The sequence below is a fragment of the Cervus canadensis genome, chromosome 5, assembly GCF_019320065.1.
Source record: "Cervus canadensis isolate Bull #8, Minnesota chromosome 5, ASM1932006v1, whole genome shotgun sequence".
Classification (NCBI taxonomy): Eukaryota; Metazoa; Chordata; class Mammalia; order Artiodactyla; family Cervidae; genus Cervus; species Cervus canadensis.
Window position 1 is genome coordinate 25039421 of NC_057390.1, and position 25698 is coordinate 25065118.

Below are 25698 nucleotides of genomic sequence, written 5' to 3' on the forward strand. Positions count from 1 at the left end.
TCATCACAAACAGCATAATGGAATGATATCTAACTCATCGCATACCCAATATTCCCTGGAGTAGGAAACGGCAACCCAGTCTAGTATTCTCGCCAGGAGAAACCCATGGACAGAGGAGTCTGGCAGGCTACAGTCTACGGGGTCGCGGAGAGTCGGACGTGACTGAAGTGACTTAGTATGTAGCATACCCAACATTTATAATTGCTTACTGTATATTTTTTATTTTTATCTCCCTTGTGGATAAACTGGTCCCAATAAATGGAAAACTTTTCAATCTACATAGAGATTCCTACTGACAGTTAAACTTTCTACTAAATTGGACCAATCAAACTATATCTGTTTTGAGGCTCATAGTATAAACTGGAAAATAAAAATCATTGAGTGTAAGTTTTTAAAAATCTTGACAGAAGTCTTAAAAATTTCAACAAAACCATGACCAGCACAACTGACTAAATTATCTCCACTGTAGAGACTGTCTACACTCTCCCGTCACTAATGGAATCTTATATAATATAGCCAGCCCTACAAACTATGAACAGCTCAGTAGATAAATCTCAATAAGCCTCCACATCAAACAGACTGGAAGAAATCAAAAGACCGCTGAGCTAAGCCAGACTGGGCTGATATTTTGGTTTATTGGTTAACTGTTATGTTTGGAAAGGCATAAAGCTTAATTGCGAGGCTTGAGGTGTATGTCAAAAATGCCTGACTTAAGTAGAAATTCTGATCACAGCATCTGTCACTAGTTAAAATACATGGAGCTCTTTATCCAGGATATTTTTTCTTGTTTATATTTTCAATAAATGAAAATAACCCAGTCATATGGTGACTAAATATGAATCATTGTTTCAGCTTTTTGCAAAGGTTTTTAAATCCCAGGTGTAAATTAGGGAGTAACACTGTTGTTAATCCAAGTCATGTGAAAGTTAAAACGGGGGGAAATCTGGTTTAGTTTATGACTTCTGGTGGTATTAACCATAGGTTTCTCACAAATATTAATGAATACAACACTTTGAAACACTATATGGAAAAGTGAAATCCAGTGGTGTTATCTGGATATTTTTACCATTTTCTACTGGATAACTAACTCCATTTGGCTGAACAGGCAACAAAACTAAGCATTTCTTAAAGACCCTAAAATATAATAATTTCTTCTAGCAAAGGTCCAGTAAAGATTTCCGTAAAAAACAGAAATGAGATCTTCATCACTGCTTTGCCCTTATTTTCATTGTTACCAAAGTTACTCAACTATACCTAACCAATCAATAATACACAGTGCTTTAGGACATGCAACAGAATTAAAACACAATTCCTCCCCTTAGTAACTTGGAATTGATTTGAGAGTACCTAATTAGTTCACATGGGCTTCCCTGGTATTCAGTGGGAAAGAATCTGCCTGCCAATGCAGAAAGCAACCCACTCCAGTATTCTTGCCTGGGAAACCCCAAGGACAGAGCAACCTGGCAGGCTACAGTCCACGGGGTCGCAACAAGTCGGACATGACTTAGCAACTGAACAGCAACAAACTAATTCGTAAGAAGCAATCCCAACACAAGGAAGAGACAGCACACATCATTTGGGGTACACCCGGAAGAGGCCTAAGGAAAGGGAGACCAGTGAGTGCTGGGATTACCAAGCATTATTCATTCAGCTAATTTAAAAACAATTCTCACTTAAAGAGAGCCTCCTGTATGCCAAGTACCACTGCACCAGGCCCTTTATGAGCTTTATCACACTCACTCCTCATAGCAACTCTGGAGGCAGATTGAAGTATCATCTCCAATCCATGATGATGCTGGGATAAAGAAACTGAGACTCAACGAAAACTAAACTTGCCCAAAGTCAGAGTCAAAGGTTAAATCGAGAGCTGCTGAACACCATATGCATTTTCTTAGCAACATCAATAGATCACTTCTTTGCCTCCGATGTAAGGCAGAGCCTTTACAAGATACTAGGGCAAAAGAAAAGGCATCAGACACAGGCCCTGTTCTCAAGGAAGCCACATTAAAGTCAGGGAAAACTTCTCAGAGGAAAAAAGATTCAGGGTGAACCCTAAAGGATGGGAAAAATCAGCATACTGTAAGCAGAAGAGAAGGGATAAGCATTTTAGGAACAGAAAAAGCATGAACAAAAGCAACAAAAAGGAAAATCATAATATTGAAAGGAACAGTAGCTAGATTAGCTTGATTAGACTACATGAATTCAATGGTAGTTAGGATAAGTTTGATAAATATTTGTGGGTTTGACTAATAGGAGACAAGGTGAAAAGGGCAGGTTCAAATTATATCGGGCCTTGAAAGCTAAACTGAAGAAAATACAATTAACCAACAAATAATGTGGGCAAATGTTCAACCTTATCATTAATAACAGCAATATAAATTGAAACAACATGGTAATTTTCCCCTCTCATCTTCTCAAAAACTTGCTTTAAAAAAAGAATAATACCCACCACTAGAAAGATTATACATGCTGGGAAATTTGTAAATTGTTATCTTATTTGAAGGAAGTCTGGCTATCAGTTTCATGGAATGTTTATATTCTTTAATTCTGTATTTCAACTTCTGATCATTCATCCCAAAGAAATAGTCCAGAAAACATAGGAAAAGCTAAAAACTATGAAGGTATTTCTTGTACCACTTTTTATAACATGGAAAAAGAAGACAGACTAAATGCTCAATGGCAGGCAGTTGGTTGAAACAAGGAGAAAAAAAAAAAAAAGATTTAACAAAAAGGACAAAGCCAGTTGTTAAAGGGGCAGAGATGTTAGACCACGGGCAACAGAGAACTAGTGAAAATTCCTGAGTTAAGAAGGTGACAGGGGGAAATCATTTTTCAAGATTAATTTATCAAGAATTCTGACAATACGTAAAAAGAATCTGAAGTCTACTTATATACTGTGGCCAAGAAATCACACTGAGGAGAATTTATCTGTAAGAAATAACCCTACATTTTAAAACACTTTGTAAATAGAGATACTCACCACAACATTATTAAAAATATTTTTTAAATTAGGGGAAAACTAAATATTTAATAGTAAGAGAATTATTAAGTTAACCATGGTTTGCTATCATAAGGAATGTTATTTTAAAGTGCTAGAAAAATGCTAGAAGGAGTTTTATTTACAAAACCAAGAAAAATCATTACATTTTAATTTAATGGAGGGTGGGGGCAAGAAGAGATTTCCAGAGAAATAAACCCAAACAGAAAATGCCATGAATCCCCTGGAATTCAATTTTCATGGGTGAACCAAGCACTTTGCCAGTACAATTCTGAAGGCAGTCGGGGTTGAAAACAAGAAGGAAAAGAACAAGCAAGTATTTAAGAAAGAAATGTCCATCTATAGAAAGGCCACAATTTACAAATGATCATCTGGCAATTGAAACACGTTTTCCAAAGACATAAATATTATAAGTGGAGGCACTGCAGGTATCCCTTAGAAAATATATTTACTTTCCCGCTGAAACATTATATTTTAACAACGATAAAAGTTAAACTCTATGTTATTACATGCAGCATTAGTAGCTAATCAAAGCAAGAGAACACCATTGAAAGAGAAGTTCTCTTTTATTTCCCTAACATGTTGAAGCTTAGGAAAATTAAGTTGGCTTAATTAAAAGCAGAAAGGAGGCAGAGCGGATGACTTGTGGTGTGTTTCTGGGAAAAAAGTGGGCGTTCACCACCTTCAGAGGCCAGTGACAGTTTTTTCCACTACAGAGAACTGCGTTTCCAAATACAGACAGGGCAAGGATATCATTAGGACTGCCCTCTCGTTTACTGATTATGATCTGAACCGTTGCTTGTCCCACAGATAAAGCAAAGGCAAGATAAAGAAATGGTCACGTGAGATAGTCCCACCTAAATGGCAGAACTGGGAAGGGAAGAAGGACGGTTTAGAGAGGACGAGCGTTTGAAGAGTGCGAGCTTACAGCTCACTTCCGGGGCAGCAAGGAAGCCAGGAAGCGGAAGCCAGGAAGCGGAAGCCAGGAAGCGGAAGCCAGGAAGCGGAAGGAGAGGCGCACTCAAGCTCTCCCCTGAGGGGCAGGAAAGATGCTCTCAGCGCACTCGTGGCTCTTACACCTTGCGTGACAGTTGAGTTCAAGTCTTAGCTCTCCTCCTCCACTATTCTTCAAATACACAGATCACACTTTACAAAGGTCTATGCTCTGCTCAGTGCTCAGTGTCTTGAACACAGGAAACATGTTGAACAAATGAAGAAAAAAAAAAAAAATACTGACCCATCCAAACAGACCACCAATTGTAAAAGTGAAACCAGTGGCCTAGAAGAGAGGGCTTTGATAGTAGGGGGTGAAAACGGGGATCAAGTGAATTTAAAGGGAGAAGTGTGCTTATAAACGGAAGATCGTTTTTATGTATCTAAATTAGTTGTTCACAACGAGTGATCATAGAGGTAAACAGAAGAAAGACAAAGATGTTTTAGGAGCAATGGATGGCTCTAAGGATGTGCTTATACCGTAGAAAATTCTAGACAACCAAGGTTTAGCACCTGGATCAGACTTACTGATCCTTGTCAAATGTAGCCAGTCTGACCCCAACTTCCTTTGAGCTGGGCTGGTTTACTGTGACCCAGACAGTTCCACTTCTATAGAGGCAGTTTGTACAGAACAAAATGGTAACAGTTTGGACAGACAGAAAAGAAAGAAACCCGGCAGATAAAGAGAAATCGTTCAAGACAGATGGTCTAATTTGAATTCAGAGGCCCCAAAAGTCATATCAAAATACTATGCTCAGTTTAAATAGAATAGGGATTTTGTGTTTATAAATAAAAACAATTAAGTACCAATTTCAATAAATTTAGATTTGACTTCATACCATTTGACCCTGCAAGAACAAAATCAATGTTGTAATATGGGTCAAATTCCAAAGTGAGTTAGAGTTTATAATAAAAACAACGTTAATGCTCTGTTAGCTTGTTGGAGGTTAGCTATGATTCAGAGAGATATTTCATATTGCAAAGTAGCATTTTCTGACTTAGAAATTCATTGTATTTTATTCAGTATCTCTGTTTTAAAAGCTCTACAAAACTTTTCATGTGTGAAGACAAAACTTCATTCCTGCGTGAAATTTTTTTAATGAAGCCTTGCCTATAGGAGTGATACAGAACCACAAAGCCAGACACTTTTACTACTTCATATCTCTTAAAAATTACATGAAGGAATTGCATAAATAAAGGGAAAATACACTTTCCTATTAGGCTAAAACACTCCATATATAATTTATCTTCCTAATGAAATGAAAACCTTTTCAAAGCTTTTGAGATAGCCTAGAAGGATGTAACAGCAGACATTATTAGTCACCTAATAAAAATCCATGCTCTCACCCCATCCTTTCTTTAACAGCATTTGACTTTGGTTGGGTATTCACCCTTCTCTCCATACTCATATGCTTCAGGGAGGGCTGGCACCAACTCAAGATCCAACTGGAGAAGTCTAATTAGTCTAAGTTAATCATGGTGGATCCATTTCCCTTGTCCGGGATAAGCTGGGGCATACTAAGATGTTAACACTGCCAAAAAGATGTTGAAGGGAAGTCTGTAGAGTGTGGAGTTGAGAGTGTGGGAACTCATACAGGAGGTGGTGTTGTCATTCTGAAAAAGAAATAGGGATACACAAGCCACTGAATATTGCATCTGCTGCATCGAGATGTGATGGCAGGAATGGCAGCCATCTTGAAATCAAGAAAAAAGCTTGCTTGGGGCCAGTGCCTTCACATCCAGGATTGCATGGTGAAGAATGGAAAGAACTGGGGTCTCTGATGATGTTATCAACCTCATCAAATTAATAAATGATGAATAAATCAATCCCCCTTAAAACTTCTTGGTTATATTTGAAATAGTAACTTTTCCTTATAGTTTAAATTTTTATTTGGGTTTTCTGTTACTTGCAGCCAAAAGCATTCTAACTGCTTAAAATCTGAATTATTTAAAGCCTCTGTTTAAATATTTACAATGAAGCTATTTATAATAGCTCCAAGTGTCCTTGATGAAGGACAACAACAAGATGCTGCTAGCAAGACATACAGACCAAAGGTATAGAACTCAGCCATACTAGTAGGTCCTAAAGTCTTACCTATTATATTACAAATATGGTTATTGTTCTGTTCTCCTCTCCCTATTTGCCCTCCCAACAAACACACACACAGATACATACATCACACTCTGATGGGCTTGGCACTAACCTTGTTAAGTTCATCAACCATGGTGTAGGCCCTATTTCCCCCATTATCAATGATCAAAGCTTTGGGGAAAAGGGACGTTATCTTCATCTGACAAAATGGTAGAAGAAATTAATTTGGTGTAAAGTTTATTCTCCCAAAGAAGCACTTTATATATAAGATTTTAAAAGGTCTAAAGCTATGAGATTTTACTGACTCATATTTATTGACCACCTACCATATGTGAGGATACCATTTTAAATTTTTACCTGACAACTCAAGATAACTTACAGCATATTTAACTGCAACTAATATGAAGTCCTTCTGTTGCTACCAAGATAAACCTGAAATGAATATCTTCCTTTGTCACGTATAGTACAGCTCCTAACGATTGGAAACATGCCTTTCACCTGCCTCAATCAGTATCCCCGTGGCAGTATCCCCTAAACTATGTGTGCTGGAACACAAGAGGGTAAGAGATGTTCTGAGATCCATGGTCAAACATCTTGGGTTACTGAAGATTCACAAAGCCTATTAGAGCATATGAAAGGTTCTGAGAAGTCCTGTCATAAAGAAATTTGAATTTAATCCAGTATTTTCAAAACTTACTTGACTTTATAATAATTTACTTTTCACTAAATATCTTCTTAATACCTTGAGGAAACTAGTAATCCTCAAAACATAAGGTATATTCCCCTATGACATAGCCACTACTCAATTTAGAAGTAACAAACAGAACAGATGTTTAAAAAAAAAGACACATCAAGCTGGAACCATGATTTAACAATCTACAGAGAGTACAAGTTATTCCTAAGTAACTTTCTTCCATAGTCTGGCATCACATTTTCCAATACTACCAGTGGGGAACACAAAATGCAATCACTTCTCAAATGATTTCCTAAAACAATGCCTGTATCATGGAATACTCCAACACTAAAACTTTGAAATGACTCATAATGTCATGTAAAATTCAAACCAGTCTCCTTGGCTTATCTGTTTTACTCATTGATATAGCTCCAGAACCTGGTCCAGTGCCTACACAAGGTGATCAATGAATCCTTGGCTCTAGGAATAAATGGAAAAAATGGATGAATGAATGAATATTTCTATAGTATGCCTTCAGCCCTAGTCTGGTTTATCTTCTAACTTTCTCAGACATATACAACAACTGTTCCACCACTGATATCTTTGTCCATGCCTATATAACCTTATAGGCAACATCCTCCCCTCTACCTATTCAAATCCTGACCATCCTTTCAAATTGAGATTAAGCCCTAACTCCTGCATGGAGACTGACCTCATCCTCCTCTGACTCCCTCTGCCCCCCATTCCCTGACAATATCAGAAGAGTTGGATATTCATTTTTCCTAAACTAGCTCACATGTTTTCTCTATCAGTAAATAATAAACTCCTTTAAGTCCAAGACCGTGTCATAAACTACTTTAGGAGATATTAGAGTAGAAAGGCACATAATAAGTATTCAATGAAAACTTTTTACTGATTATATTTTATTAAAAGTCTGGCATCTTGGTGTGTAATAAGAATAGTCTGAAATTCCTAAACTATACATTACTAAAATTAATAGTTAAAAGGACCAAATTCTGAATAAAGAAAAAGTATTATCCAAGTTCTAGAGAAACTGTTCCCTCTGATTTTAACCTCTTTGACTCCATTTTCTCATTGGGAAAAGAGCTATGTGGTATTTCTCTACAGGTACTGAATGAGCAACAAATACTGCTTGTAAAGCCCCTGATAAATGAAGACTTTATCTCATAGCCCTGGAAGAAATCCTGATGTCCTAAATTATGTAATCCTGGTATTACATTATATTAGTCTGGTTCATATAAAATGTAAGCTACAAAAATACCAAAGCTAAGAAAAAATATTTACTCATGCTTTTACTGAGACACAGAAAGAGGATGCATGCATTGCCAAAATTCCATAGAACATGCTCAAACTAAAGCAACAATGCCTTAGCTATTAAAGAAGGCAATGGCCTGAAGCAGTACTTAGGAACAAAGATTACTTCGCCCCAGCAAGAGTCAATATTTAAGAACACAGTGACTAATTCCCACTTCAAGTTCATGAACATATTTCTTTTTAAGAGCTTCTTTTTGGTTAAAATTTTTATTTGTGGTTTTCCTACTTGTGATCCATGAACCTAAGAATGAACAAAAACTTGAAACATGAAACTCTCTAGTAGGCCAAAGTGTCAGAGTAGACAGAATTCTGATTTTAAGAACTTCTCAATAAGGGTTACTCAAGACTTGTACTTTACTTCTCAGTCTCCAAAAGTACACATTTACCTACTCTGCCTAAAGACCTAGATTGAATGTTCTATAAACAACTATGAAAAATGCATGAATGACACCTCCAGACCATATCAAAACACTGGGGCTCTTAGCTTAATTTCAAAATATTTGAATCCAAACTAGTATTATTGTTGCTAATGGACACTCCATTTATAAATGATCAGCTAAATTTTTTAAATGTTCTAGTTGAGCTAACTGTGAGCTAAAAATATCCATTAACCTTATTTCCAGCACTAGCCGTGTGACCTTAAGCACCTCAATTTTCACATCTGCAAAATGAGAACAGGACTGGGTGGCTTCTTAGGTCCTCTCCAATACAAAAACTAATATAATGAGGGCTATTATGATAATTGTTATTAAACGAATGAAAAATATAAGCAGAGATTTGGAAAAACATTAGGTTATGCCTTGGAAGACATCATACCATAGACAAAGATTATCACAAAACCCCCAAATCCTCTCTCTATAGCACCCAACCATCATCAAATACAGGAGTTTTATAGAGGCAAATGGCTTACTGGCCACACTGATATCCTATCGGGAGTAATTAAAGGGTCTTAAAATCAACTTGCCATAAGGGAGATGTGAGAGTCCTGGCTCCACACTGAAACTCTGGGTGAAGTGCCTCATTTCCCATGGTCTCAGGATGCAAAATCTAAAGCCAGACTCTCAACAGTGACTCACTGCTCACAAGGGGCTGTGTGTGCTGGTGGGTAAATCCACAGGCACTCTGCAGATGCAGCTGGATTTGGATTCAAGTTCTACCACTTTCTGACTGCATGACCTCCAGCAAGTAACTCAACCTCACCAACCTTAATTTACTTCTCGATGAAATTAGAATGACTCTGCAGGGCTGTGATGAAGGCTAAATTAGACACTTATAAAGACTTTGGCATATGTTGAGCACACAAATGGATATGCCGTCTTCCTTTACTACTTCTCCCTTCCTTTTACATGGGTGGGACAGAGAGTCTAGCGTAGCAGGTAACTGACATATTCTTCATCAGATGGTCAGTTTCCTTAGGGCCAAGAGTATGTCTGATTCATCTTTGGATCCCAGTGCCCAGCAGAGGATCACATAATATAAAGCAGAGGGCACACAATATAAATGCTTGTTGAATGGGGAAAAAACGAGAACCCTTTGGGTCTGAGGATGTTAAGATTATCCAGGCCACAGTCAAAAGAAAATTTGAATCTTCAGCTTGGCCAAATAGGCACATGCTACAAACTACTATGTAGTTCAAAGCAAATAAAATAAGTTATTCTGAATTCTAATAATTACATTCTTGAAAATATAAAAACCTAGTTGCCCCACAGCTCCCAATTTTACTTTTGGGAACCCAGTTCTTTCCGAAACAATGGAGTGGGTAACCACAAAAACTTGCGGAATCTCTTTTCCTAGAAAACATGAACAACAGGAGAGAAGCCAGTCTGTCTGGAAATTGCTTCAAAATCTGTCTATAAGCAGGGGCTGGACTAGATTAGATGTTCCTTAGAGGATCCTTCCAGACCTACACCACTAAGACGTTAAGGGAAATAACTAAAGCAAGTCTCTGTTATTTATACTCAGGAAAATAAAACCATTTAACATCTCCCAACATACTCATTAGAAATAATTTTACTTGGACGTAGTGATCCTTTTACAAACATTTTCCCCTTAAATTGTACTAAACCATCCTAAGCTATTAATTTGAATATGAGCTCTCTCTAATACGACAGAATGAAGATTGTACTTAACACTGAAAACAAGATTATTTCTCTTTTGTTCTTTTCAACCTACTTGTTTCTGTGTACCCCAAATCTACTCATCCCCAAAGCTTTATCAGAAACACAGTCCACCCAAGTGCCCCACTCAGCTCTCCACTGATGAATCTCTAATGCATCCATTACTCAGACCACACTGTGCGCCTGATTCCTGGTAGGTTGTCTTCTATTTGTACCTGTTTCACAAATGACATTCTTGTTTCCCGAGCTGAAAGGTAAGCTCCCTGAGCAAGGTCCACCTTTTCTATTTCTCATGGACTCCTCTGCTGTGTCAACACACTGAGTTAATGACAAATGCTTAAAAATTCTTATTGGCTGACTGGTTTCACATGCAGAGAGCAAGAGCTATAGAACACTCTGTACTGAGCACCTGCATGGAGCTTTGGCAAAGTCTAAAATAAAGCTTTTCATGGAAAAAAGCACTAAAGGCTGAATTCCTCATATTTCATCTTGAGGGTAAAATATTTCAGGCTTATCTTTGAAAATCAGGTACTTATATGTTTAAAATATTTCAGGGCAACTTCAACTTAACTGAGATAAAATTCCAAACAGAATTGCAAAATCTAGTAATCATTTCACAATGTATACGTATGTCAAATTATGTTGCACACTTTAAATATATATAATTTTGTCATTTTTACGTCAATAAAGCTGAGTAAAAGAAGAAAAAAAAAGAGGGAGGGGATATATGTATATTTATCACTGATTCACATTGCAGAAGTCAACACAACATTGTAAAGCAACTATCCTCCAATTAAACATTTAAAAAATTAAAGAAAACAAAAATAAGCTCTTAAAAAGTAATGAATAAAATAAAGCCTTTCAGACTACTACATGTATGTTGATATTTGTCATTTACCAGGGAATAGAATAGCTGACAGTTAATACACAAAGGGGTTAAAGGGAAAGACCAGAGTTAAAGATCACATTGGTTTAGCTCCTGTCTGTGAGGAATGAGGAACTACCCAGGTGAGCCCATTCAAGGCAGAGGGAGACTATGTGGGAAGCCCAGCACACTCCCCACATCACAGAGCTGTGTAGCTTCTGATTCTACAAAGGATCAATTATTCATTCTGTCAGGCCAAGTCAGTCTGGGGGGTAATAAATAGAAAGGAAAGGTGCTTTAGAAAATTAAAATGTAGTAACACTATTTAAAACAAACAAGTGAAAGTCATGTTTTCTCATTCTTCATAATCCAAAAGGCCCATCTAGAACAAGGCTAATGAGCTCCAGAGTTCAATCATTATGAGCACACTCTACATACCTATTAATGGGGATGCAGAACCTCTGCTGCTTTCTTTTTCTTAAAAAAAAAGTATATATGTATTTTTAATTTGGTTGCATTTGGTCTTAGATGTGGCATGTGGGAGTCTTTCGTTGCAACACATGAACTCACCAGTTGTGGTGCATGGGCTTAGCTGCTCCACAGCATGTGGGATCTTGGTTCCTGGACCAGGGATTGAACCGACGTCCCCCGCACTGCAAGGCGGATTCCTAACCATGGGACCACCATAGAAATTCCCTGCTCCTTCCTTTATACATGAAAGGGGGACTTCTTGTCCCTACTACCAGGCAGAGACATTACTTTGCCAACAAAGTTCCATCTAGTCAAGGCTATGCTTTTTCCAGTAGTCAAGCATGGATGTGAGAGTTGGACTATAAAGAAAGCTGAGCTCCAAAGAATTGGTGCTTTTGAACTGTGGTGTTAGAGAAGACTCTCGAGAGTCCCTTGGACTGCAAGGAGATCAAACCACTCAATCCTAAAGGAAATCAACATTCCTTTAACTATTCATTGGAAGGACTGATGGTGAAGCTGAAACTCCAACACTTTGGCCACCTGATGTAAAGAACTGACTCATTAGAAAAGATCCTGATGCTGGGAAAGACTGAAGGCAGGAGAAGAAGGGGATGACAGAGGATGAAATGGTTGGATGGCATCACCAACTCAATGGACATGAGCTTGAGCAAGCTCCGGAAGTTGGTGATGCACAGGGAAGCCTGGCGTGCTGCAGTCCATGGGGTCGCAAAAAGTCGGACACAACTGAGTGACTGAACTGAACTGAACTACCAGGCAGGTACTGTCCTAGGCACTGGGAACACAGCAGTTTACCAAACTCACAATTCCAGTAACAATTATGTAAACCCTAGGTTAGTATTTGATAGAAACAACAGACCTCAAGGATAGTCCAAATCTCTTATCTTAGAGGAGAAAACCAAGGCCCAGACAGGTTAACTAATTTGGTTACGGTGGCTCTATGACAACAAAGGCAGGAGTAGAAACCAGATATCTCATCTCTCATCTAGTAAAAAAAAACTTGCTTATTCATTAAGCAAGTATTTCTGGTCATGCCAGACACCATGCTAAGCACCAGGCAAATAAAAATAAGGATAAGATACTGAGCCTGTACTCCAGAAGACAATGGAACGAGTATAATAAAAGAAGTGGTAACAGAGAAAAAGCAAATTATATTTCTAATTGCATAGAACTTTGGGCTTCCCTGGTGGCCCAGAGGTTAAAGCATCTGCCTGCAATGCAGGAGACCTGGGTTCGATCCCTGGGTTGGGAAGATCCCCTGGAGAAGGCAATGGCAATTCACTCCAGCATTCTTGCCTGGAGAATCCCATGGACGGAAGAGCCTGGTGGGCTACTGTCCACGGGGTCGCAAAGAGTTGACACGACTGAGCGACTTAACTAACTTTGAATATTTTACAAGAAAATGAACTAATAGTTTGTTTATCCTCCCTGTAGCCCTATGAATACAGAACACAGATTTTATCATTCCTGGTCTATAGATGGAGAAACTGAAGTGCAAAGCAGATAAGGGTGTCTATTAAGGTCATCTCCAGTGGCAGCAAAAAGCTTGGAAACCAAGTCTGTTGACTCCAAGATAGACACTTTTTCCCCCACTAGATGGGAAAGGCAGATGTTTTTATGTCCAGTTCCCTTCTGATCAAGAGCACATATTTGCAAGATTGTGGCAGAACAGTCTGTAGCTGTGCAAGTAGACTTCACCAGCCTGTGAGGTCTTACTGGCTGAGTTTAGTTATTCAATGGTTGAGCAACCAACCAACAAGAAAGACATCATTATTACTAGCATTCTTACAGCACCCATCACATATACACAAAATAGAAGCAAAAAGGTTCTGCCCTCAGGAACTTAATATTGTAGCAGACAGGTACATAAACATTTCACCCCAAAATGACATAATTAAACAAAGAACAACTAGAAGAATCATTAAAAACAATGGCAAGCTGAAGACACTAAGGTTTTAGAGAGCAAATCTAGCAATGCTGCAAAGAAGTAAGACTCTTGGAGGGTTAAACAGAGAACAGAAGCCTTGAAAATGTAATGAAATATACCAAGCTTCAGATTACTGAAATAAAAACTCTTACCAAAACTACTCATCACATTTTAAAAAGTTAACATTTTAATACCTTCGTTTCACTTGTCAGCTTTACTCAAAACAATTATGTGAATATTCAGTTTCCCTCTTTCTAGGAAAGTTATATATTCTGTAACTTTTCCTATTTAAGAGGAATGAACTTATAATGGAGGTTCCCACCAGCATGCTGTGGCGAAGAGCTTACAGCAGTGTGGTTCCACTGTGCTATTCTTCCACCCTCCTCAGAAGCAACCTACATAAAATGAGTCTGGTCATTTTCTCCTATACGTAGTAAAAGCTGCATACACATCCAAGAATCACTTTTATAAAAAGTAAAAGGGAAAAAAAACAGCATTTCTCCGAGTTCAGTTTTAAACATTAATTTTACTTGCTTGATAACCTCATATCATATTTTATTTATACACTATTTACCATGGCCTTATAATATGACCAAACCATTTTAACCCTTGGCACTTTGTTGAGTTATTAACAAAAAAAGCAAAGCTAAAAAGAAAAATAACTAGTGATAGGAAGAATTTATTTAGGAACTGGGCCAAATAGTAAAAATTATAATCATTCTTTCAAAAAAATGTTATCCTTATTAAAAATACAACTCAGCTAAAAAAAACAAAAACAAAAAACCCAAAAAAAACCTCTCTAGTATTTCCTTAGTATACTCAAGGAATTCACATTTATAGCCACTTGCTTTCCATTTAAATATTCACTGAATTTTACGGAATGATAAATAGGGCTTCCCAGTTGGCGCTAGTGGTAAAGAACCGATCTGGCAAGGCAGGAAACGCAAGAGATGTGAGTTCAATACCTGGGTCAGGAAGATCCCTTGGGGGAGGGTGGGGCAACCCACTCCAGTATTCTTGTCTAGAGAATCCATGGACAGAGGATACAGTCCATAGGGGATGCAGAGTCAGACACAACTGAAGCAACTTAGCAGGCACGGGGTGATAAACAGCAATTTAAATGACAATTCAGAACTACCAATAGGTTTCATTAGAATTACTAACGGTGCATCATACAATTATTTCATGATATTTTCTAATCCCTAAGACATAGTTCCACCACAAGAAAATGTATTTTAATAAACAAGGGCTTAAAATCTGAATTAAAAGTTTGATCATCAACTTTTTTAGGCAGGAGAGGAATAGGGCTTGATTTATCTCTAGAGCATCAAGAGAAAGACCACTGGGCCAAATCAGACCCTAAATAAAGTTACAGGAGGTGATTAAACATGCAGCAACAGTGACATCTAGTGTTAACAACTGCAAGCCACTAGACTGCCATTAAACCCTCCCAACTGCTAATAAGCAATTATTCAAAGCTTCTCTTCTTTAAAAACCAACAAACAGAACTTCTGCATTGTATCCAAAGATTACTCATAATCAAAGTGTTTCAGTAAGTTTTTTTTCCAGATATTAAAAAAAAAATCTTAAGAGAAAAACATCTTAGAGAGTAAACAACACAGAAGACCTAAAAGTAAAAAGCATTGTTTATTCTGTGTGGCCAACATCTTAACTACTCCCCTTGGCTACAGGTTAATGCAGAAGTAATCTGTGACATGGCCCGATGATTATACCATGAACATTTAAACTTCCAGTTACTATAAAAGCAAAGATATTACGCAAGCTAGTACTTGATGACATATCAAGAAAAAGCAATTTAGGACATTTCAGGAATACCTGAAGAAGATTAAATCAAAACAAAACAACAACAAAAAAAACAACCTTAGCTGTTGCACTGAGAAACAGCTCTACATTTCAGACCTTGCTGCCTTCCAATATTTTTGTTGCTTTGAAAGGTCCACTTATTAAATAGCAGATATTTTTGCCTAGGGGCTTAGAATTTGGCAGCATAGGTTCATTTACTGTAGTGTTTTTATAGTTTTATGCTCTAAGATCAATCTATAAAAGTAAGCAAAATTCTAAAAATTATTTTTGGCCAAAACGATATTTTATAAAAAATAAAGTTAGCACTAGATGAAGCTTACCTATTTTTTTTGGAAAGTTCATCCTTTCCCCTTTTAACTCCAAATATTCTTGTGATCAAGGTACTGAAGAGAAGCGTGGATGAATTTCTCACCTGTGTAAAAATACACAATACAGGTTAAGAAATATTCATGGCATGAAACCAACATTTACAATGTTCAAACTAGACATTCAAAACCATTACCCAACTGCCTAGTGTGTGGCTAAAGAAGATATAGTTGTGTTCATAAAATAAGACAATTTCAATAACTTTATGCCAATTCATTTCAATTCAGTTCAGTCGCTCAGTCATGTCCGACTCTTTGCAACCCCATGGACTGCAGCACACCAGGCCTCCCTGTCCATCACCAACTCCCGAAGTCCACCCAAACCCATGTCCATTGAGTCGGTGATGCCATCCAACCATCTCATCCTCTGTCGCCCCCTTCTCCTCCTGCCCTCAATCTTTCCCAGCATCAGGGTCTTTTCCAATGACTCAGCTCTTCGCATCAGGTGGCTAAAGTACTGGAGCTTCAGCTTCAACATCAGTTCTTCCAGGACACCCAGGACTGATCTCCTTTTGGATGGACTGGTTGTATCTCCTTGCTGTCCAAGGAACTCTTAAGAGTCTTCTCCAACACCAAAGTTTAAAAGCATCAATTCTTCGGCACTCAGCTTTCTTTATAATCCAACTCTCACATCCATACATGACTACTGGAAAAACCATAGCCTTGACTAGATGGACCTTTGTTGGCAAAGTAATGTCTCTGCTTTTTAATACGCTGTCTAGGTTGGTCATAACTTTCCTTCCAAGGAGTAAGCGTCTTTTAATTTCATGGCTGCAATCATCATCTGCAGTGATTTTGGAGCCCAGAAAAATAAAGTCTAACACTGTTTCCACTGTTTCCCCATCTATCTGCCATGAAATGATGGGACCAGATGCCATGATCTTAGTTTTCTGAATGTTGAGATTTAAGTCAACTTTTTCACTTTCCTCTTTCACTTTCATCAAGGGGCTCTTTAGTTCTTTCTCACTTTCTGCCATAAGGGTGGTGTTATCTGCATATCTGAGGTTATTGATATTTCTCCCAGCAGTCTTGATTCCAGCTTGTGCTTCCTCTAGCCCAGCGTTTCTCATGATGTGCTCTACATGTAAGTTAAATAAGCAGAGTGACAACATATAGCCTTGACGTACTCCTTTTCCTATTTGGAAACAGTCTGTTGTTCCATACTTCATTACTATGAAGGACTTCCTCTTAAACTGAGCTCCACAATCCAACCACATGCTTACAACATAGCTTTTTCCTATACTTCTTAACAACCACCAACTATTGCATTATCTCTTTGTACCTGTATCATCAAGTAACAGCTTTTAAAAAAAACAAAACCAATAAATTCATTTTTCTACGTCATTTCTGATGAATATCCCAAGAAAGAGCTTAGCTCTTTCCTTTTATTTTCTACAGTCATTTACCTATGAGAAAATACTTATCAGATCTAACTCAATGGATCCACATTATTAATATGGCCAATAAAATACTAATCTGCTTCCAAACCAATGTGTCAAGACAGTTTCCTGTATCATAAAAATGTCTTGAATATCATGGCATATTGTGCTGTGCTTAGTCGCTCAGCAGTGTCTGACTCTTTGGGACCCCATGGACTGCAGCCCTCCAGGCTTCCCTAACTATAGGGATTCTCCAGACAAGAATACTGGAGTGGGTTGCCATGCCCTCCTCCAAGGGACTTCCCAACCCAGGGATCGAACCCAGGTCTCCTGCACTGCAGGCGGATTCCTTACCATCTGAGCCACCAGGGATATTGAAAGTGAAAGTGAAAGTTGCTCAGTCGTGTCTGACTCTTTGTGACCCCATCGGCTATACAGTCCATGAAATTCTCCAGGCCAGAATACTGCAGTGGGTAGACTTTTCCTTCTCCAGGGGATCTTCCCAGCCCAGGGATCGAATCCAGGTCTCCTGCATTGCAGGCGGATTCTTTACAAGGGAAGAGCCACAAGAGCCACAAGGGAAGCCCTATACCAGGGATACTGGGCTTCCTCAGTTACATTGCCAAATCTGAGTAGAGATGTATAAATATGTACTGACTTCCCTAAATATGTAAGGCCGTATACTAGCACCATGGAGAATATCCAGAAATAGAAGACACACACTTAACTGCTAACACAGCTCATATTCTAATTAGATAGGAGTTATACAGTGTGTTAAAATAGCAATGTAAGAAGAAAGGTAGCTGACAGTAACAATGTAGGATTTAGAAAACAGCTTCCCAAAACTACTGCAGTAAGGATCACAAACTCAAACGCCCACAAAGGCAGTGAGTTACAGAGGCGGCAGAGGACTGGGTCTAAGGCAGTCACTGTTAAGCTGAAGCTGAAGCTAATGCCCTAAGAAAAATGTAAGCCCAGTGCTGCCAGATCTTCTGCTTTTTCAACAGAAGCCAGAAACCCTAAGTTTTATGTGAATTCTATTTTGAAATGTTGGCAACAAATTAAAGAAAAAAAAAAACACCATATTGTGGGAGCCAAATAAAACACAGTTGTGGGCCAGATTTGACGTATCAGCCACCAGTGTGTAACCTCTCCTCCAGAAGCACATGACTGACTCAATTTATGTGTGGTAACTCTTGAAATGGACCACAGATACATTGGCACAGTTCATACCTTAATTGCAATGAAACCCTAAAACTAGACAAGCTCACTTACATCCATTCCACAGTTAACAAACATTAATGAAATCCCTGATATCCCCAAACAAGTCACTCTGTCCTGTTATTCTACTGACATCCCCTCTGACCGAGCTCAGGTCTCACCTCTCACCTAGTCTATTGACTTGGTTCCCAAAGAGTCCTTAGGTTGAAGATGACTTACTAAAGTCATCCATGACCCTGTCACCTTGAGATGGACAGGTACACACTGCTATATTTAAAATTAACCACCAACAAGGACCTACTGTGTAGCACAGGGAACTCTGCTCAATGTTCTGCTGCAGCCTCTACGGGAAGGGAGTTTGGGGGAGAATAGCTACTTGTATATGTATGGCTGAGCCGCTCTGTTGTGCACCTGAAACTATCACAACATTGTTAATAGGTTACACGCCAATATAAACTAAAAAGTTGGTTTTTTTTTTTTTTTTTGAAGAATCACACAAAAGCATAAAAAGAAAAGAAAAATCAATACACAAACTTCATCTTGCCCCAAACCAAACTTTCTGACAAAGACTGCCAGAGGCAGTAAGTTAAAACAGGAGTGCCTGGAGAGGAAAGGGGAAGCCTGAGGAGGCACACTTTATCAAAACTATAGAGGACTGTTTTACAGATTGAATGAGCACCTGCAGAAGGAAAACTCCCTTGTTTGATTCAATAGGCTGAAGGCAGGAGACACACAATGTCTTTGAGTAATGTTAAGATGGATCAGATGAATCACAATCCTGATCCATTCACCATCAAGTCCCCTCATTAGTAGCCAGTGACTATCATTAATCTTTCCAGTAGATACAGCAAATTAGTGGTGTTCTACCATTAATAAGTTACGATTTTTAGAAAAACTACCATTAAAAAAAAAAAAAAAAGCTTTCCCGAGCTATTTGGTCATTCTGTTATCAGCTAATACAGAATTATTTCCATAAATTTATCACTTTGCAGAATAATGAGTTATGCCACAGTAATTTCCAAAGGTGACCAAAAGATAAACTTATAAGACATTTAAAAAATTAATTATCCTTTTATTGAGATATAATTCACATATCATAAAATTCACCATCTTAAAGGGTACTCTTCAATTTTTACTATATTCACAAAGTAGAAATGATCACCACTACTTAATTCCAGAACATTTTCATGACTCCAAAATGAAACTGTATATACATTAACAGTTATTTCCCATCTTCCCGCACTAGGCCAAGACTTTCTGTCTCTATAGATTTGCCTATTCTGGACATTTCACATTCATGCAACCTTTTATATTTGGGTTTCATTCTCAAGGTTCACCCCTGTTGTAGCATTTGTCAGTATGTCATTCCTTTTCATGACTGAATAATATTGCATTTTACGGATATACCACATTAAAAAAAATCTACTCATCATTTGATGAACACTGGATTGTTTCCACTTTTCATCTATTATGGATAATGGTGCTATGAACACTCGTGTACAAGTTTTTGTGTGAATGTGTTTTCACTTTTCTCAGGTCTACACCAAGAAATGAACCTGCTGGGCTACGTGGTAACTTTATGTGAACCTTCTGAGACACGGCCACAGTGGCAGCACCATTTTACACGCTCACCAGCAGTATAAGAGGATTTCATTTCCACCAGTTCTCCAGATCTTCCCCAACAACTGCTACTGTCCCTCTTTTAAGTTATATCTATCCTACTGGATATGAAATGGACAGTTCACTAAGGTTTTGACTTGTATTTCCCTGATGCCTTTGACTTGTATTCCTGAATGCTGCTAAATCTTCCCGTTTACCAAGGCCTTCTTTAATTTCTTTAAACAATGGTTTGTAAGTTTCATTGCACAAATCTTTTACTTCTTTTGTTACACTATTCCTAAATATTTTATTTTTATGTTACTATAAATAGACATGTTTTCTTAACTTCATTTTTGATTATTTATTGGTAGTGTACAGAAATACATCTGATTTTTGTACACCGATTTTGTGTCCTACCACCTTGCTAAACTTGTTTATTAGCCCTAATTGTGTGTGTGTGGGTGTGGACTTCTTAGGATTTTCTATATATAAGTGTGATCAAAAATTAGAAATAGTTTTGTATCTTCTTTCCAATCTGCTGATATTTATTTCTTTTTCTTGCCCAAACGCCCTATCTACAATCTCCAGTACGATGTTGAATAGATGTGACAAAAGTGGATGTCTTTGTCCTATTCAAAATCTGAGGGTAAAAGCTTTCAGTCTTTTACCATTAAGTACATTGTTAACTATGGATTTTTCATTGATAGCCTTCATCAGATTGAGAAAGTTCCATTTCTAGTTTATTAAGTGTTTTTAACATGAAATAGTGTTAGATTGTGTCAACTACCTTTTTGCCTCTACTTAAATGATCATGTGGTTTTTCATTCTTTATTCATACAGCTTATATATTAATTGATTTCCATATGTTGAAGTATATATACTGTTTTAAAAATGTAGACATTATTCAACATAGTATTTTTTAAAGTTATTGTAAATGTAGACCAAAATAGCTAGCATGAAGACTACATGTTACTTAAGATAGAAGAGTGTCCTTGTTTCTGTGCGATACTATTAATAATTTAAGAATATCTGTTTCAGGTACCCTTTTTTATTTTCTAATAGTTCACCCATACTTTCTGTCCCTGTTCATTGTTGTTTGGTCTCTAAGTGGTGTCCAACTCTCTTTGCGACCCCATGGACTGCAGCAAGCCAGGCTTCCCTGTCCTTCACCATCTCCTGGAGTTTGATCAAATTCCTGTCCATTGAGTCAGTGATACTATCTAACCATCTCATCCTCTGCTGCCTTCTCCTTTTGCCCTCAAGCTTTCCCAGCATCAGAGTCCTTTCCAATGAGTTGGCTTTTCACATCAGATGGCCAAAGTATTAAGTTTCAGCTTGAGCCCTTCCAATGAATATTCAGGACTGATTTCCTTTAGGATTGACAGGTTTGATCTTCTTGCAGTCCAAAGGACTCTCAAGAGTCTTCTCCAGAATCACCGTTTGAAAGCATCAATTCTTCAGTGCTCAGCCTTCCTTATGGTACAACTCTCATATCCATAAAGGACTAGTGGAAAAACCATAGCTTTAACTAGGCAGGCCTTTGCCAGCAAAGTGATGTCTCTGCTTTTTAATACACTGTCTAGGTTTGTCATAGTTTTCCTTCCAAGAAGCAACCATCTTTTAATTCCATGACTGCAGCCATGGTCCGCAGTGATTTTGGAGCCCAAGAAAATAAAATCTGTCACTGCTTCTACTTTTTCCCCTTTTATTTGCCAAGAAGTGAAGGGATCAGATACCAAGATCTTAGTTTTTTAAATGCTGGGTTTCAAGTCAGCTTTTTCAAGCTCCTCTTTCACCTTTATCAAGAATTTTAGTTCCTCTTGACTTTCTGCCATTAGAGTGGAATCATCTGTATATGAGGTTGTTGACATTTTTCCCAGCAATCTTGATTCCAGCTTGTGATTCATTCAGACCAGCATTTTGCATGATGTACTCTGCATATAAGTTAAATAAGCAGGGTGACAATACACAGCCTTGTCATACTCCTTTCCCAATTTTGAATAAGTTAGTTGTTCCATTTCCAGTTTTAACTGTTGCTTCTTGACCTGCATACAGGTTTCTCAGGAGACAGGTAAAGTGATCTGGTACTCCCATCTCTTTAAGAAGTTTCCACAGTTTGTTGTGACCCACATAGTCAAAGGCCTTAGAGTAGCATGTCCTTGTTCACTCTACAGCTAATGAGGAGGCGAACTAAGGAGAAGTACAACTGGAAAAAGCTTGTGACTAACTGACAAACTGCATCATCAACTCCTAAAACACTGATAGTAAATACTAATGTGATTCACAGATCTTAAATCTTAACATGGGTAATGAAAAAATTCATATACAGTGATAGTATATTTGGAAAAACTCACAGCAGGAATGGCAATGAAAACAGTCCTGCTTATTAGCAAGGAAGGACCAAGGAGAATGCAAATTTAAAGGAAAGGGATGACAAAAAAGAGTAAGTGAAGATAAAGTTAGAAATGAACAGAATAGAATGGTTCCCAAATAACTCTAGCTATAATCAATCCTCATCACAAGCAAAATACCAGAAAACCTGTTCCCTTACTGCCTTCTCCATCACACCCCCAACATAACGGCTCATAGAGATTTGGTATTTGGCTACAAACTGACAACTGCTACCAAAGTTCTTCCTGAGTACATATGCTTTTTCTTTCCTTTCTAGTATGAAAAAGTTTTCATACAGATTTCTGTAAGATATAGAAGACTGAGGTAAATGAAAATAAGGTTGCACAAAGCAGTGTCTGTGTGTGTTTCTGAGTGTGTGTATGTGTATGTATGCATGTGCACATATATATGTCTGTGTTAGTCACTCAGTCATGTCCGACTCTTTGCAACCCCACGGACTGTAGTCCATCAGGTTCCTCTGTCCATGGAATTCTCCAGAAAAGAATACTGAAGTGGGTAGCCATTCCCTTCTCTATAGGATCTTCCCAACCCAGAGATCGAATCAGGGTCTACTGCATTGCAGGCAGATTCTTTACTGTTTGAGTCACTAGGGAAGCCCTATATTATACATTTTTCTCATACATTTGTACTTTCTTACATAACATGAATTTCTTACATAATAAGAATGCTGCCTTAACAAATATTTTAAAATATGAATGGAAATAGAAAAAAGACAAAAAAAAAAAACCAAGAAACAAAAAGAAAAAGGAAGAAAAAAGAAAAAAAGAAAAAAATAAATAAATAAAAGAAAAATAAATAAATAAAAATAAAAATATGAATGGAGAACCTACCAAGTGCAATCACTATGTGGTCTGATCATTTACATACCATACATCTTCACTCTTCATGGACAGTCATAGCCTTGAGGGTGGAATTATGAGTATTTTGTCTAGTGCACACAGTGCCAGCTTATTCTAAAAAGAAATGCTTTCTGAAAAAATTAAATGGGATTTTGATTCTAATTTGCCTTCCATCACTTCTTAGCCATGGACCTTGAAAACAACATCTAAAACTTCAAGTCTCAAATCCCTCATCTTCAATTTAGGAAAACTGTACTAGGATTTCTGGTCCTATGATTGGGTGAGGGTTAGCCCTGACTGAAATTTGGAGTGACTTTCTTCCAAAGTTAACAAGACACTTTTCCCACGAGAGGAGAAAAGAAGAGACAGAGCGCCCGGTAGCCCATACATCACCTGTGGGTGAATTAAGGGAAAAGCACTCTTCCTGTGAGTGAATGAAACTCCACGCCACGGCACGTAGTGTAATAAGCAGAGCACGGCTGGATTTCAGCACCGCACAGCTCTCAGCCTGGCACCCTCGCAGCAACCTCACGACAGTGCCGACGGGGGCACAGCGTGCACATGCAGCACTGCTGGGAAGATCTGAAAGGCTGCTTCTCCTCTGAAGCCCACTGCATACTGTAAACCAGAGCTGGCCCAAGAGATGCAAAGTCAGATGGACCGGAGAGAAATATAAACCTGGTGTGGGTCTTGGAAGGACCCTAATGTGGCCTCCTCAACGGAGCGTCCAGGCAAACTAAAAAGATGAGTTCCCTGTCCAGCAATGAGGATACAGGGAAAGAAGATCAGGCATCTGAACCTAAAAAAGGGAATGCCCAGAAGTGTCCCCGATTCCAAAACTTGCCTGGAAAATTCTGTTTCCATGGGTGTACATACCTAGAAAATTACGTTTGGTACCTAACTTTTAACTAAACAAGGGCCATCTAACATACGTGTTGAAGATTATCACTTGCCACCACCTTCACTCATATTTCTCTGTTCTGAGCCACCATCGTCACTTGGCAGAATTATTACAATATCTTCCTGAGTGGTCTTCCACCTCCCCTCACCTCATAATCAAGACTCCATTTTTCACTCCATCAGTCAAATCCCATCATCCCCCTACTGTGAAACTGTCTGAGGCAGGATTTTTCAACAGCAAGCATCAAACCTCAGACACCGATGGTGGTTACGGCTCATTCATCCATTTGCAGACTCAGATGAGACTCTGCATCATGTGGCACTGGATCTGGCTTCTCTAGCAGCTGCCCAAGGATTGTGCCAACACCTGCCCACATTGTGAACTTTGACCAGGAGAGTCAGAGGGTGGGACTGTTCCCACAGTTGGTAGTTTCACATGGCCTGGCTAGAAGAAGCACTACACGACCAGACAACGAGCTCAGTTTTCCTCCAAGTTAACCTGTAAGGCCTGCTTGTTAATGTCTTTTCTCACCTCACTTCCCAACATTCCTGCTGCTTTGGGTTTGTATCATCCAATGAAAACTTAGCACCTAGGCTATATCTTCAGCTCTGTTTGCTGAGGGACAGGTCAAAACCCTACAAGGTAAGTAAGATGTACTTATTCACTACATTTCCTGAAATATGCAAAATGTTCCCCAATAATATCACAGATTCTGGAATCAGACAAATAATAGTTGTGTATTCTTGGACAAAGTTACTTCTCCTCTCTGAAACTTGTTTTCCTTATCTGTAAAACAGGGGTTCTAATAATAGAATCTACCTAGCAGGATTATCAGAGAAGGCAATGGCACCCCAGTCCAGTACTCTTGCCTGGAAAATCCCATGGATGGAGGAGACTGGTAGGTTGCAGTCCATGGGGTCGCGAAGAGTCGGACACGACTGAGCGACTGAGCGACTTCACTTTCACTTTTCACTTTCATGCATTAGAGAAGGAAATGGCAACACACTCCAGTGTTCTTGCCTGGAGAATCCCAGGGACGGCGGAGCCTGGTGGGCTGCCGTCTACAGGGTCACACAGAGTCGGACACAACTGAAGCGATTTAGCAGCAGCAGCAGCAGGATTATTCCAAGCATTAACTGTGGTAAAGTAAATTCTACCAAGCACAAGGAAAATAGTCAATGAGACAGTCATTATTATGATTATGTCTTACTTATCCTTGTATTTCTTGTGTTTAACATTTTGCAATAATACATTTCCCCTGGATTTTAAAAATGCCTAATAGGTGGTAAAGATGGAGAGATTTGTGTGGTCTTAATACAAAGATTAAGACTCTGTACAAATACATACACGAATGCCTCCTAGAAAATGCTCCTTTACTGCAAAATTAAAATTAAGCTTGTTTTACGTATTCTTTTCTTTTCCCCCATCTAATCTACCAGGAAAAACAATTAAGTCAAAAGTACAGATGGAGTCACCTTTACAAACAAGATATATTCTTGAGAAGATGTGTACAAATAAGATTTCTCTAAATCAAACCATATTTCACACACCGTCAGGAAAAAGCACTCTTTAAACAACTTCACACAGAATGCTACAGTGAATTGTTTTGTAAAACGAAGACTTCTTCGCATTCATTGAGTATGTTCACACGGTACTGGTGTTACCTTAG

At 38.4% G+C, this 25698-nt stretch overlaps 1 protein-coding gene across 5 annotated transcripts in view; it reads right to left on the reverse strand.

Annotated features, from left to right (window-relative positions):
• THADA (THADA armadillo repeat containing) overlaps positions 1-25698 on the reverse strand; it is a 326765-nt gene that overhangs the window by 212152 nt on the left and 88915 nt on the right. For all 5 annotated transcript variants that reach the window (XM_043468439.1, XM_043468440.1, XM_043468436.1 and 2 more), the window contains one exon: positions 15634-15725. In XM_043468439.1, the coding sequence (XP_043324374.1) occupies positions 15634-15725 (92 nt within the window). The remainder of the gene's footprint in view (positions 1-15633; positions 15726-25698) is intronic.